Consider the following 16,201-nt stretch of genomic DNA (forward strand, 5'->3'; position numbering starts at 1 on the left):
GGTTTTGACTTTGGGTTTGTTTATGTGCTGAAGGCACAGAGGAGCTAGTTTTTAATAGGAAGACAACTAAATGAACCTATAGCTGTAGGTGGTGGAAATTTTGTAGCAGTTAAAATATGGCACTAAGAATCCTTACAGGTTTTATTGTTTGTGTTTAATATATACTGATACAGAAAGAAACATACAGGTAGAGCTAAGTCTAGATTTCACTGTAGAATTGCTTTTGGTAGTTCTATGTACTTGACTGCTTGGTGAATATGGTGAATATAGTGAATATGGATCTCTTGGGAGGGGCATCTGATCCCAAGATTAACATTGTGAGGGGGGATGAATTTCTCATATTCCATTCAGGAAATCTGGCCTGTTGGAGACCTGTTCATCAACAGTTTCATAGTTAAGTAATCATCTGATTTTCAATCTAATAGATTTTCCATCTAATACAGAAATGGGATGAAAATTTAAGTAATAAAGATTAGCAGAAGATACCCTTTTTTCTTAATAATGCTAGCTATTTGTTTTCACTTAAAAAAAAAGATTTGTTAATTTTTTTTCTAAAAACATGAAAATGGGTTTATAAATTGTTAGAAGACAAAAAGATAGTGGAGTCTAATTGAGAAGAAAATTTGTTCTTTTAAATATTTTTTGGTACCTTCTCATTTTTCTGTTTTACAAAAACAGTGGTTTTTAAAAATGTATAATACATGCATATAGTATGTAATTTAAAAATATACAAAAAGATATATAATGAGAAGTAAATGCTCCTCATCCCTGTTCTCCAGTTATCCAGTTATCCCTCCCAGAGGCAACCATCATTAGCAATTTTTTTGCCAGAAATAAACTTTGTATTTATAAGCATATGCATACTCTCTTTCGTTCCTTTTCCATAAAAGGTAGTAGTATATCATACAGTATTACATCTTAACTTTTAAAATTTATCATGAATGCTATTGTATAACAATATATGTCGAACCGCCTTATTTTTTAGATGAAGAGTATACCATTATAGGACAGTATGCCCAATCCCCTATTGGTGGACATTAAGGTTTTTAGTCTTTTGCTATCAGTGTTGCAATGAATACATTATTTCACACACATGAAAGATGCGCTACAGGATAAATTTTTAGAAATAGAATTGCAAGGTCAAAGATAATGGTCATTTAAAATTTGATAGAAATTGCCAGATCCACCCTCCCATCCCCACAGAAATTGTACTAATTTATAGCCTTATCAGCAATATAATCGTCTCCGTTTCCTGTGTATACTTTATCACTTTTTTTGGTCTTTGTAAGTCTCATAAGTGAAAAAATGAATCTTTTAGTTTTAATTTGCATATTTCTGAGTAATGTTGAGCATCTTCACAGATGATTAAGAGCCATTTATTTATTTATTTATTTTTTACTTTCCATTATATCTTTTGCTCATCTAATTAATTGTTGGTCTTTGATTTGATTGCAAATGCTCTTTATATGTTAATTGTCCCGTTCTCTTTGATATGATATACTTCCTTTTCTGGCCAATTGTAGCATTTTGGAACATTTAATTTTATATTAGAGACTGTGGTATGTAATGTAAAGGTGTGTGTGTGTGCGTGTGTGTGTGTATGTATGTACGTGAAAGTGGGGAATATTCTTGATATCTTCTTTGTTCCTTTTCATTTTCTTGTTGAGAAAAACAGATTATTATAAATTATTAAGTAGTCTTGGTACTCAGGAATGCTGGGCCTCAGGGGTGAGCTAGCAGTGGGAGGGGTCTAGTAGAGTCTTACTGTAACTCAAGTATGACCTGTTGAGTCAGAATCTGTTTAAATAAGGTCTCTCTGTCATTTGTGTGCACATTAAAGTTAAGGAGGTGCTGGTAGAGGGATTCACCTGGCCTGAAAGGCTGTAGCCTCCCAAAGAAGGTGTACAGATTACTATTTGGAGGATTGGGGAGGGGGGCTCATGAACTAGGTTCTCAGTTGGACTATAAAAATATTTGAGGTGTGGCTTTTTGTCCCTGAAGGAACTGGAGTAAGGGTCTATAGATATGGTTTTATTTATCATTAGAATGTTTCATTTGCATAGGGTTACTGAGGATCCACAATTTATTAGAGTTTAAACAGAATTTCTAATTAGAGGCTTTAGGTTTAGGGACAGGTTCTGGGGAAAGGGAACTGGTGAGAGCTAGGCAGATTGTGAGTTTAGCCAGGAGGAATAGGGTTCAAGTCAGCATTTAAGGGTCCTGGGGACCAAGAATGTAACCCAGCAACTGGGACAGAAAGAAACTCAGGATCTTGGTCTAGGCCAGAGGTCCATAAACTTTTTCTGTGAAGCAACAGATAGTAAATATTTTAGACTTTGTGGGCCATAATGTCTCTTTTGTGACTACTCAACCCTGCTGTTATGGATAAAAGTGAAAAGAGCTCCCAGACCTAATTTCAGTGTGTGTGTGGAGGCTCCCCACACCACCAAACAATACTTGGATGCCAGCGGGGTGTCCAAGTATTCAACTCAATTCTGGCACTACTCAGAGGTAGCATCAGATTCCACAGATAAAGGGCTCAGTCCCACAGGACCGCCCTCCACTTCAGACACTTGCTTGTTGCAAGCCCAGGCTGTATCTGTGCTTCTGACCGTACCAACTACAGACAGATTTGATGTTCCAAAGACACTCTCCAACTCAGGATGCAAACTGTAAGTCCTGGTTGTTTCCTGTACTTTGGACCCGACTGGCTCTAAATCAGAGATTCCTACAACCTTCTCCTTGAGTTCAATTAATTTGCTAGAAGGCTCACAGAACTCAATACCTATTTACTCACTAGATTACTGATTTATTACAAAGGATATTAAAGAATATGAATCAGTAGCCAGATGAAGAGAAACAGAGGGCTAGGCCCCAAACAAATAAGCTTCTGTCCTTGTAGGGCTTGGAGCCAGCGTGGTGGCACAGGGAAGAGGTCTGGTTCCCCAACAGGGAAGTGCTCTAAAAAAGGGTGGATCAGCTGTCCTTTGGTTTTCTTATGGAGGCTTCATTATGTGGTCATGATTGACTAAGTTATTGGCTGTTGGAGAGTAATTTAACCTCTAGCCTCTCTCCCTTCCTGGGCTATCAGGGTGGGAGAAAATGTTCCAGCCCTCTAACCACATAATTGGCTTCTGTAGGCAACTAATCCCCACCCTTGGGTGGGGTTGAAAATTTCACCTCATCACTTAAGAAATTTCAAGGGTTTTAGGAGCTGTGAGCCAGGAATGGGGGAATACCAAATAATATTTCTTATAAATTACAGTACCACAAAAAGCAAGTATGTATAATCACAGGGCTTTGTTTGCTGTATTCTAATAAAAATTTATTTATTAAAACGGGATAGGAGAGATTTTGCTCTGGGGTGATAGTTTGCCACCCTCTGGTGTAGACTTCTACTATGAGAACTAAACTAAGGAAATAAACTGCAGCTTTCAGAGCAGATAGATGCCTCAGAAGCTCGTCTGCTGTATAATAGATCCAGATTTGAGGCAATAGATTGTTCTATACTCTTCACATTGCTGGTGAAATCGGACCTTGTAAAGCTCTGCCAGGTCTTTTCTCCTTAGGCAGTTCTTTATTACCTGAGCTGGACAGTTTCTAGGTTCTAAAGGTTAGGTCTAAAGACTGTTTTTTGATCCTGTTGTGTTGTTTCTTCCATTTTATCTTGAAAATGAGTTAGGCAGTTTTTCTCAAAGTTTGGTTTTCAGCAGCCTGCCTTAAATCAACTGATTTTTAAGTTTGGAGATGGAAACTATTGTAGAACTATTTAAAACTTATGGTGAGGTTGCATCTGGATTCTTTGGCTAAAATTTGAGAATTCTTTCAGTCTCATGGCTGTATAGAATTTTTTTAAAAGAATATGCTGGTATTTATCCATTTTACTGTTGATGGATATTTGAACTTTTTCCACTTTTAGGGCGTTGCAAATAATACTTACATGAATTATCTTGTTCTTCACATCTTCTGGTGTTCCTTAGTAAATATTACCGAACAGTTTTCCAACAAATTGTACCCATTTCCACTGTACTAGTAGTGTTAGGAGAGCTCCAGTTGTTCTACACCACCATCTACAAGCTTGAGAACCCGCAGGGTATAGTGTAGCTCTTAGTAAAGCTGCTTTGAGACTATAGACAATTTCCTACCTTAGGAAGCATTCAAAGGCTTGTTAACCATTCCTTCAACCAGTTAGTAGGTATGGCTTGTCATTTGTTTTGGCAAAGCCCTTGGAGGCTTGGCTCAGTCCTACTTCTCTTTTATCTGTAACACCCATGCTGGATGCTCGTCTTTGCAGATATGGGTACTAAGCCTGGGAGCCAAAGCTTGTACAGGAAGTAAGATTGTTATGAGTGGCTCTGTTCTGTGAGCAATCGTTTAATTACCTTGATTTCCCTATACCTTAATTCAACTTAATACGAGTTTGTTGATTTCCATTTAGGGGGTTAGGACAGTTCTTGCCTCCTTTTAGTCCTTTCAATGCTTGTTTTGCTTGGAATGTTACGACTGCTATGGCTTCTTTATCAAATTGGTCTCATCTGTTTATTTTAGGAATTCTTCCCCTCCTCTCCCTCTTTCCCTTCCTCATTCCCTCCTTCCCTCCCTTCCTCTGTCCCTTCCTCTTTTCCTTTTTTCCATCTTGATTGTTGATGGGTTTCTTATTTTCAGATTGTCATAAATTGTGAAAAATTTGGACATAAAACACATGTATCTTACTCTCTAGCTTAAATAAAACGTAAATACAATTGCAGCTTCTTATTTTCTCTGATTGTATTGTACTCTCTTATGCATCTATTAATATTATTGGGTGTGCATTTCTAAACAATAAAGAACATTGTTTTGAGTGTTTGAGCATTGTGTAGTGACATACTGCATGAATCCTTTTGCATCTTGTTTTTTTCCATTCATCATGGTTCTTTTGTTCATGCTCTCAGTATACTATCTTTTCTGCTGTTTCAGTGGAATTTGGGTATGGAGGATAAGTCAGCCCACGTATTTCTTAGTATGGTTTTTTTGAAAGGGAGATTTAAGCACCTTTTAGATATATTGTCACTACCAACATGTAGGAGAAAAAACTTGGTGTTACCTCTTGTTTCAGCTGGTGATAGGTAAATATGACACCTCACCGTGATTATACAAGCTAGGGAACTGAGTCTTGCTGCTGACCTCTATTTGGTGTTATAAATCCTTTCAGAGACAGACACCATTCATTCGTGGTTAGGGTTCAACTGAAGTTTAAATGAAGGTTTGAATTCTTGTTGGAAGGACTTTTTACAGGCCATTTAGTACAGACCGTGCTAAAGAAACCCAGGCCCAGAGAAGGTGAGTGACTTGTTTGAGGTGATCCAGAGGAAAACATAGGGATTAAAAGCTGTTGTTGTAGATCCTTATTCTTTCTGCCTTATTACAATGAACCAGACATTAGTCTATTTTTGTTAACATTCAACTTTGATTTTTGCCTGTTCTTCAAATACTTATCTGAATGCCAAGAGATTTAGTACATATGAACATAAATCTTTGAATTGATGCTTATTTGTTGTGTTTTCCTTAGGATCAGAATGGTTTCAATCCCAGAATACTATGAAGGCAAGAATGTTCTTCTCACTGGAGCTACTGGTTTCCTAGGGAAGGTACTTCTGGAAAAGTTGCTGAGGTCTTGTCCTAAAGTGAATTTAGTGTATGTTCTGGTGAGGCAGAAAGCTGGACAGACACCCCAAGAGCGAGTAGAAGAAGTCATTAGTGGCAAGGTAAGTGTGGAAAATAATCATTTGGAGGAGAGAAAAAAGTGTAGTGTTTGTGTGTATAATTATTATAATCACCAACAGCTTAATATATTTCTTCAGTGTCCTGAAAAAAATTAATAAAAACTACCCTATAGAATGGCAGTAAACTGGATATGACTTGTGATCCTTAGGAGAAAAAAAGCCTTTTCTTTGTGATGGGCAAAAATTGTCTAACAAATTCTTAATTACCTTTGTGGTAGATATTTATTTGTTTTTAGAATATTTGAGGCAGGTTATTTATATTTACTAGATATTTTAAGTAGTCTTCAGAATAATATTAATTAAGAGGTAGTTTCAAACGACCTCTTATTCTGTGAGACACCATGCTTTCATAACACTTAAAAATTTGTAAGCACTAATTGCTCTTCACAATAGTATTAGAGGGTAGGAAAGTCACATATTCCCATTTGACAAATAAGAACATGGTGGCAATTAGAGAATACAGAAATATGTCATATTTTTAAACGTGAGGAAAATATTGCTAAGAAAAAATGCAAATGAACTGGGGTAAAATTATTTCACAAAGGATTAAAGAAGTACAAATTAGTAGTTCATAGGTGGTCACGGGAATGGGGAGCACGGCATAGGGAATGCAGATAACATTAATATATTGGCTAGGTGGAAAACCAGAGGAGAGAAGGAGCAATTAAGGGGATCGTTTTATAAACTATATAAATGTCTAACCAATGTACTGTGTGCTTGAAACTAATTAAAATAAATTAATTAATTAAAAAAGTTATTTCACAGTCATAAGCTTTCGAATTCTTTCCAAATGAATGAATTTATCTGAAATTAATTGATGTAAGTTTAATATAGTTAGCTATGTAATTTTTTAGTTATTAAGTTAGATATGTGGTACCTTTTAACCTTCTAGAGCAGCTATGACTTATGTTTAAAAAACAAAAACTGGAAACCTCTCAGTCTGAGCAGTCAAAGAATTGCTGGAAAGTGTCAAAAGATGATTAATTATAAATTAACAGCTCTCTAGAGTTGATAAATAATTAGACATGACTTGTTTTCTAGTCTTTGATCTTTCAGTAGAAATCCATAAAGTACTTAATAGTGACTAACGTTTATTGAGTACTTACCTTGTACCAGGCACGGTGTGTAAAGCACCGTATATATATGTAATTATCACAGCTCTTTAAGTTAAGTGCTGATGTTAGTCCTATTTTACAAGGTCATAGATTTAGTGAGTGAGTATACCGATGTATGAACTCTGACAGTCGAACCCAGAGCTCATACTTGGGTAGACGCAGTTGTTGATAGATCCCATTTTACAAATAGGAACAGTGGGTCTTAGGTTGTAATTTTATCTGAGGTTATGTAGCTGATAGTTGTTGGAGATAATGCAGCTGACTTGATAACAAATCCCTATTATCTTTCTACTTTATAGCATTACTTTCCCATTACATAAATAAATAAAGGAAAGATGGTGGAAGGCTTTATGGTACATTAGAAGAAGTAGTCTTTAGAGTTGGATAGCTTACTAGCTCCAGCAGTTGTACTTGGTACACGCTGAGTGAAAGTAGCTTAATTTCCGAAAGCTAATGGCAGTTGGTGCCCAAGTTGACAAAAATTAGAAGAGAAGATGACAAGGAGTAGAAAAAAAGAGGGTGAAGGGCAGAGGATAACAGAGGTAACAACACAGCAGGAAGAAGAGTCAGGTTATGGGTTAGGGCAATAATGGGAAGCATAAGAATAAAAGAACAAAAATAATATTTAGCTTTGTCTCCATTCTTCACTTTATTAATTTTATTTGTTCTCATTTGAAAACTTTAAATAATCCTTACTTCAACTGGAAAAGTGAATTTTCTCTGAATTACTTAAAAAAAAAAAAGCTCCTTCTTTGAGAGCTACTCAGTGATAATTCACATAGCTAGTTACACTTGAGTAACATTATTCCCTTTGCCCCAAACTCTGCACTTGTGTTCCTCTCTCCCACCACAGATATATTTTGGGTCCTGCTAAATACTCACTAGGGGCTATTAAGATTACTAGAGATATAGCAGTGAATAAAATGAAGTCCCAGCATTGGGAATTTACATTCTATTTAGGGAGACAAGTTAACAAATATATAACATGTTGAATAGTGATTTATGCTGTGCAGAAAAGTAAAGCGGATAAAGGGGATTGAAAGTGATGCGGTGCTGCTTTATATATGATAGTCAGAAAAGTTCTCTGTGAGGTGACATTTGGGGAGAGACCTGAATGAAGTGAGGAAGAGTCCATGTGGGTATGTGGAGGAAGAGTGTTCAAGGCAGAGGCCACAGCAAGGGCAAAGGCTCTGAGTTAGGAACTGCCTGATAGGTGTAAAGTGCATCAGGACAAGCTGTGATTTTCGTTTTATGGGCTCCGTATAAAGCATGCATATGCTTTATACAATAAATATTAAGGGTATTCCCTACCAATACTCTTCCTCTCCCCAGGTGAGCTTTCTGCCTCCTAAAATACAATAAAATTGTTAGTTTATTATTCTTTTAAATTTTTGCTTGTTTGACTTGAAGAAGAGGGCTTCAGACTAATAAATGTTTATGCTTACATATGAGAAAAGTATAGCTGGTATTACCTTTAAACTCAGAGAATTATCACATGAACTTTTTAGGCTTCTTTTAAAAATAAGATGGGAGTTAATATTTCAGTATTTACCAACATAAAATAACTGTTTGAAGAATTTGCCATCTTAAAGTATGGTAGGTACAAAGTTCACTTTCAATTTTTTTCCCCAAGAAATGAGAAGATGGACTGAACTCTGTTCCATATGATTTTCAAATGAAAACTATGTGGTAGATTGGTATAAGGACTTTTTAAAAAAAAATATGGTATAATTTATAGCTTTTTCTAAGTCACTTAGAAATGGTAGATGGATTGCAGTTTATTGCAGACAGTTATCATTACCTTGTGGCTATACTTTTTCATATCTGCCAAATAGGTTAAAATGTTCTGTTTATTGAAAGCAGTGATTCTTAAACTTTTGCTCTCTGGATCCCTTTGCATTCTTAAAAATTACTGAGGACTTCAAAGAGGTTTTGTTTTTGCAAGGTTTTGCTTCAAATTATCTTACTGATAGTTATTAGAGTAAAAATTAAAATAGAAAAATTTAAAGCAGAGAGAATACAAGCACACATTTCATTAGCCAACAGGTGTCATCACACATGTAGCCTTTGGAAAGCTTCTCTCTACACTGTGAGAGAATGAAAGTGAAAGATGCATGTAATGACTTAGCATTAGCATGAAAAGAGTTTTGACCTTGCAAATTACTTAGAATAGTCTTGGGGACTCCTAGGATCCTTAGACCACACTTTGAGAACCACTGCTGATTAAGAATGTGTAGTGTTGCTTAGACCAGGGGTCCCCAACTCCTGGGCTGTGGATTGGTACTGGTCCGTGGCCTGGTACTGGTCCGTGGCCTGTTAGGAACTGGGCCGCACAGCGGGAGCTGAGCAGCAGACCAGCTGAGCAAAGCTTCACCTGTATTTGTGGCTGCTCCCCAGCACTAGCATCACCACCTCAGCTCCACCTCAGATCATCAAGCATTAGATTCTCATAGGAGCACCAGTCCCTGGTGCCAGAGAGGTTGGAGACCGCTGCCTTAGACCATTTGAGAACATCCTGCTGGTACATTCTTTTGGATATATCTAATAAGGGCAAATGTTCATGCTTTAAGGAAAGAGTTGATTTTTACAGACATTCAAAATTAATTTGTACCCAAGCTTGGCAGTAAAGAAGTTGGGGTCAGAAACAAAAGCTATTTGAAAGCTATGAGCTCACATTTGGTACACATAAGGAATCTGACTCTGTAGGCATATCTCAAAAAGGAATTTCAATTATAGCATTTATTTTGGAATGAGAGTAATGCCTATTTGAATATATAAATTCTTTATAGGCCTGTTGAAAAGGCCAGAATAGTAGCAAACCTCTATACAGAGACCAACCAGACTTGACTTTGAATGAACTTCATCTACCTTATGGTAGTTCTTTGGATTGGAACTAATAGTTATGTCACATTAGCTTTTCTTGGACATCTTGCAGCAGATAATCCTCATCATGTTGCTTTTATTTTTATTTAACTGTGGATTGGAAGATTCTCAGTAATTTAGAAATTATGCCTGTACTTCTTAATTATTCAAGTTAGTCTGCATGTAGTGTCCCTTCACCCTTTATTCTTTTTATTTTATTCTTTGCTGAATCCTTTTGGAATCCTTTGCTTCCCTTAAAACCCATGAGAAGGGAGTTGTTGACGGGGCTATAAGATCACTAACTGGGCTTTTTTGAAGTAAAAATGCCTGCATGTGTGTGTGTTTTTTTTTTTTTTTTTTTGCCATCTCTGCCTTTTATTTACTCATATTGACATTTTATCATGAACCACTTGTAATCAGAATGCTTTAATCCCCCTTCCAACAACTTCCCTTCCCTTAGTAAGAGGTTATTCTTAGACATTTTTTATTTTTTTAGAAAACATTTATTGTGCCTGCTCAGCACTGGGTACTTGACTTGATGCAGGGGATTGAATTTAGAGATAAATAAGGTAGACTCCCTGCCCTAATGGAGCCTACAGTATAGAGAGATTTTAAGAGGAAGGAGGGAGGAAGAGAGAGTGTGGAGGTGCCAGGAGAGATTGGGTAGGAGCAGTTATTGAAGTTATTGTCTAGGTTGGAATTGAGGGCCTGAGTAAAATGTGAAAGATTTGGGCATCTCCTCTGGGGTCTCCAGGGCAGTGCTTCTAAAACTTTTCCACCACAGTAAGTCTAATCTGTAAAGAAAATGAATATCCTCTACTTAAAGCCTTTTGTGCTTTAGCGCAAACATATGGCCCTTATTTTCAATATAAAGATGCATTTTTCCTAAACATTTGTCTAAGTAAATATTTGACTTTAAGTAAACTCCATAAAATTATGTCATTTTATGTTATGCCTTTAATTCCCTCTAAGTAGAGATACATCCCTCTACTTAATCTTACGGCCACTCATCCCACATTATGTGTAGCATTGCTGGTGTAAATCATTAAAATGAGTGCTTTTTGTTAAGTGAATGTACAATTGAAGATAGTAAGAAAGGTAGTAAGAAACTTATGGGTAAACCTACTATGATGTTGAAACAGGAATAATGAGCATAGAGAAGGAGCATATACCATAGTGGACGTTGTCTTATAGCAGTTAATATTTCTCAATTTCAGCACTTTTGACATTTTGGGCCAGATAATTCTCTGTCCTGGGGAGCTGTCCTGTGCCTTGTAGGGTGATCAACAACATTCCTGATCTCTGTCCACTAGATGCCAGCTACTCCCCTCACCTTCCCAGTGTGACACCAAAAATGTCTCTAGACATCACTAAATGTTACCTGTGGACAAAAATTGCCCCAAATTGAGGACCACTGATTTACAGGAATGTCTCTGGGAAAAGAAACGCCATTGGATGGTGAGGATTGAATTAAAATGGTTGACTATGAAATAAATTCTGGAAAGGGAATAAAGTGGGTATTAGTGAACTTAATAAAGTAGGAATTAATTGGGGTACCAGTGGGGGAAAATGGTATTGAATAAAGAGATGGTGGCTAGAGAAAGGAAGAGTAACAAGTTTGTGATGTAACTTGTGAAACAGTATGATCACATTTTGGTGGTAGTGGTGGAGATACCTATGATATTCAGGGGGAATTAAAGGTCATTGTCAATCTGGAAGAATGAAAAAGTGTGGACTAAAACAGTGTGTATTCAAGGTGTTAAAAGTACTTTTCTGGTCATTCCTCGAGTTCTTTTTTCTCTGCTTGCCCCTTAAATATTGATATTCTTCAGTTTTATTTACTTGTAACATTATATTTTAATTGTTTACTTGTCTAGTTTTTCCTAGTAAATTAAGACCTGGATTTTAGAAATCTGAATGATTATTTTAAACTTTATTCTGATGTTTGTACTGCTTAAGTCTATACTGAGGAATCATATAATCTAATTAAAAGGCAAATTCAACTCTCTAAACTACCAGCTCTGTGTCTTTGGCAAGTTATTTAACCTCCGTGTGCCTCAGATTCCTTATCTATAAAGTGGAGATAATAATACGGGCTCATAGGGTGTTTTCTATACAGAATAATAACAGTTAAGAATAGCAACCTTAGGATTTACATAGTTGGAAGTTTTAAAAATAGTGATCCTTGGTGGGGAAAGAAAGGGTGATAATGGGTCACAGGAAGTTGAAAAATACTGCCCTAAAATATTTTTTTCCTTTGATAGCTCTTTGACAGATTGAGAGATGAAAATCCAGATTTTAGGGAGAAAATTATAGCAATCAGCAGTGAACTTACCCAACCTATACTGGCTCTTAGTGAAGAAGATAAAGAGATCATCATAGATTCTACCAATATTATATTCCACTGTGCAGCTACAGTAAGGTTTAATGAAAATTTAAGGTAAGTGAAGGTATTTATGTGATATTTGAACTTCATCATGGTTGAAAGCTCTAATTTAAATTCTACTTTTTAGTCAAATTTTTTCTAAAGTGATTTGAAACTCATTTGTAGCTTTCAGCATCCTACAGAATTTCCTTTCTATTGTTATCAGTTTTAAAACATTGGATAGCTAATACATATTTGTTAGAAGAAGTTACCATGAATGTAAATATAAACATGGCATAGGGAAAAGGCAAGAAATTGGAGGTACGGATTAGAAGAAAGAGAAGTTTACCTTGGCTTTGAGTGTTAGTCTTAACCCCTACTAGTGTTTATTTCCTTTTTCCTCCATTCTTTCAAAAGCCTATATCCCAGCAGCTTTATTTTTATATTCCGTATATAAACATCTAAAATTTTTCAAAAATTACGCTTAAGTTTCCAGAGTAAGATAAAACAGCTTATAAATTTAAGTCATACCTTGTTTTTGTTTTAAACCTTGGTAGCAGTGTTAGGGGCAGGGTACATTAGACATAATTTTAATTTAAAAAATAATTAGGACTTCTTTCAAGATTGCCTGTTTCCAGAAAAAAACATTCTAAATGTTCACTGTTTTAAAAAAAAAATTAACAAATATGCATTTTAAATAGTGGTGTTTAATTCAGAGCATTCTTTTTGATGTATGTCCAAAAATACAGTTTTATAATGTTAATCTAATTGTACGGTCTTATGCCAGTGAAAATGGTGTAGACTTCTTTAGGTTTCACAGTTACTTGAAGGACTTCTTAAAATGTTTTTTAATTATTTCTGATTATAAAGGGTTTTGAGATTACCCCTCATATTGTCATTTGATTAATATAGAAGTATAAACCTTAATCGACATTATATGATGGTATAGTTTAGTGCCAAAGCATTATAGTGTGTTTTGCCTATATTCTAGGTAAAGGCACTGCAACAGCCCCTTACATTTCTATTTTATGGTTTACAGGATATTTTCTCATCTATCATTTTATTCCATGGTATAATATAATATTATTATATCCCACTATATAATAGTATTGGGCAAATCCATTTTATACCTGAAGAAGCGGAGGCAGACATGTCTTTCTATATTTGTCAGTAATCTTTGGATAGTTTAATTACAAGTAGGGTTTTTAGTATAAAATAGTCAATCTAAGAGATATTTTCCCCCATAGTTCTAGTTTTTCTTATTCTTTTCATAACCAAAAGAAAGAGTTCACACAGCATTATAAAACCTTTTTCAAGAAAAAAAGGTGTGTAGATACTAGATGATTTTGGTATATCCTCATCAGAAAAAGCGACATTAATTAGGGTGAAATTCATCAAAGTAACCTGTATGAGGAAGATGGAAGTACAGTACTTTCAGAGTATCTTCTTTTTCTCTCTCTGTGCCCCTCGGGGTAAGCAGGGCCACCATTAATGAAAAGGAAATCTTTTCATCATTATTCTTTCTTCTTTTAGTAAGGATACCGTAGAGGATGGGGTAAACAGGTGAACAAGAACATTTGTTCTTTTCCTTGTCAAGGCATGTATGTTTGCTGACCTAAGCCTAGTTTCTGAAATTATTGTTTCCTATGAAGCAGTTTTAATGGATATTGATGTCTAAGTGGTGATACTGCAGCATTAGATTTGGATCAGAAATTCTAAAATATTGCAGGTTGGCGTATAATAACCAGTTATAAAAAATTACTCTTTATAACCACTTTTTAAGTTAACTCACAAATAAAAAGTGGCACAAAGTCTTTACTGCCAGAGCCAAAAAAAAAATCAGATTTTACTCGCAACATTTTACCAAATATTTTGCAAGAAACCAAGATAAATTCCTTACAGATCATATTTGTGAAGTCTGTGTAATCTAATCGAGGAGATAGAATGTGCTTAAATAACTGTAATATAGTATAGAAAATGAGTTACTGAAGAGTATACATTGAGGGCTGTGAGAGTTGAGAGGCGGTAGAGCTCATTTATTTTCAGATACGGTGATTTATAAAATCTTGAGGTAGGAAAATGAATATCAGTTTTAGGAATTGTAAAGAAATACTGACAAAAGATGAGGGGAGAGTAACATTGAGGATAATTAAGGGAGTTACTTAAATAGTTGACCGCAGGATTTGGTATACCTTAGGTGATAAGGAAAGTGCAGGTAGGACAGGGCAAATGGAGTTGAGAGTAAAGAATTGTCAGGAAACTAGAGACCACAATGAGGACAGAAAAGAAACAGGTTTAAAGGGAAATGGAAGGACAGATGGTACGGTCTAGGCAAAATTCATAGTATGAGATTTCAGAGATGAAGCAGTTTTAGGTGATAGGCCCAGACAGTATTAATATGAGAAGAGGTATTGAGAAAGGAGTGGAAGTAAAGATTGATGGTTAGAAAAGATCGAGACACTGTTGAGTCTAAGTGCATTCATTCACAAACTTTAGAATGTATTGTAAATCTTAAGAATTCCTGGGCGATATGTTAAAAGGCAGGATTTTGGACTGTACTTGGTTAAATTCAGACCCTTGATTTTTGGAATAATACTGAGGAATCCACATTTTTAGCAAAAGCCTTGGGTGTAATATAAATTACAGATGTGTGGATCCCTGACCCTAAGATTGATTAATTGGTCCTTAGACATCTGTGTCTATATCTTTATTAACTTTTAAAAACAACTAGCAATAGTGATGAGAGCTCACCTAGGTAGTATTTTCTCAGAGGAGGGAATGACGTGGGGAACTTATGTAAAATGTAGTTTCACAGGCCTCACTTCAGACATTAAAAAATGTCTGAGGATGAGGTCCAGCGATCTGCAATTTTAATAAGCTTCCAAGTGTCTGTCATGTCAGGTGTGAGATCTCTGGTTTAAAGTCTTAGAAGTATTATCAACAGATTTTGAACAACCCAGAATAGATTGTCTGTAGAAGACAGGTGAACAAGAAAATTTACTGGTAGTTCCAGTTGTCTTCTATCCTCTTTCCTCCCTCCTTTCCTTTTTTTTTCTTTAAGTTGTTTCTATTTCTACATTATTGATGGACCATAATTACAAAGATTTGTTCATTTTGCCCCACCCCACCAAAGCCAGTGTTATTTAAAATGCATTTATGACTACAGATAATGAAAACATAATGAGAACATTATTTTCGTTTAGTACTAAATGCTTTCTGATCTAACGTGTCAGAGTCTTAGTCTGATTTTGGTGGTATAGCAATTGGATGGTAAAACAGGTTACTAGCCTGGCAGAAATACTAAGAGTTACTTATCTTGGCCTAAAATGCCTTCAGGTTTGGGCTCTCGGGTACAGTGGGTGGGGAAGGCTGGGTTGCGGGATCGAAAGGCACAAGAATGTTTCCTCTCTCAAGTTATTCCTTATTTTCCGTGACCCAGAAACTGTCACTATCCTCAGGAACCTGTAACAGAATATCCTTTGTCTACTGCTCCCAAAACATTACTCTCCCTACCCCAATTGTTTTGCAAAATGCAAAAGAAAATAGCACATTGCCTTACAGTCTAGTGGATGGTATCTTCTCTGTGAAGTGTCTTTTTTTGCTGGATTTCCATTTGAACAGATTCCCTGCCCAGTTGAGCTAAGGAAGAAAAAAAGATACAGTTATGCTTGTAAGACCCCTGACCTAATTATTTCTTTTTAACAATTTTTCTTCTAGTATATTTTCATAGGCTCTTGGATACTACTAAAAGAAAAAATAAGGCAAGGAGCTTTTCTTCTCATGAATTATTTCTTGTTCCTGGTGACTGACCCAGAACTTGTTGTCCCGTCCTCAAGAACCTGTAACAGAATATTCTCTGTATACTTCTTCCAAAACAGTACCCTCCCCATCCCCATTGTTTTGCAAATGTGATAGACATCAAAGCACTGCTTTATTACAGTGGACCAAATTCTATCTGTGACATATCCTGGTCCCTTAAAAGAATGGCCGGATTTTTTTCTTAAGTACTGAAAGTGTAAAAATTTTGTGAAGTATGCAAAGCTATTTTTATTTTTAAAAATCGTTTCCTTTTGGTCTATCTTTGAACATACACTTTT

At 35.9% G+C, this 16,201-nt stretch overlaps 1 protein-coding gene across 2 annotated transcripts in view; it reads left to right on the plus strand.

Moving 5' to 3' along the window:
- The first annotated feature begins 5,522 nt into the window (after nt 1-5,522).
- The window catches only part of FAR1 (fatty acyl-CoA reductase 1), a 38,156-nt gene continuing 27,477 nt past the window's right edge, over nt 5,523-16,201 (plus strand). The window contains exons 1-3 of one of the 2 annotated variants that reach the window (XM_039863653.1): nt 5,523-5,744; nt 11,053-11,197; nt 12,004-12,179. In XM_039863653.1, coding sequence (XP_039719587.1) covers nt 11,114-11,197; nt 12,004-12,179 — 260 coding nt within the window. In that variant the 5' untranslated portion in view covers nt 5,523-5,744; nt 11,053-11,113. The remainder of the gene's footprint in view (nt 5,745-11,052; nt 11,198-12,003; nt 12,180-16,201) is intronic. The other variant, XM_039863652.1, reaches the window with a different exon arrangement.

This window comes from Pteropus medius, unplaced genomic scaffold (assembly GCF_902729225.1).
Source record: "Pteropus medius unplaced genomic scaffold, Ma_sr-lr_union100, whole genome shotgun sequence".
Lineage (NCBI taxonomy): Eukaryota > Metazoa > Chordata > Mammalia > Chiroptera > Pteropodidae > Pteropus > Pteropus medius.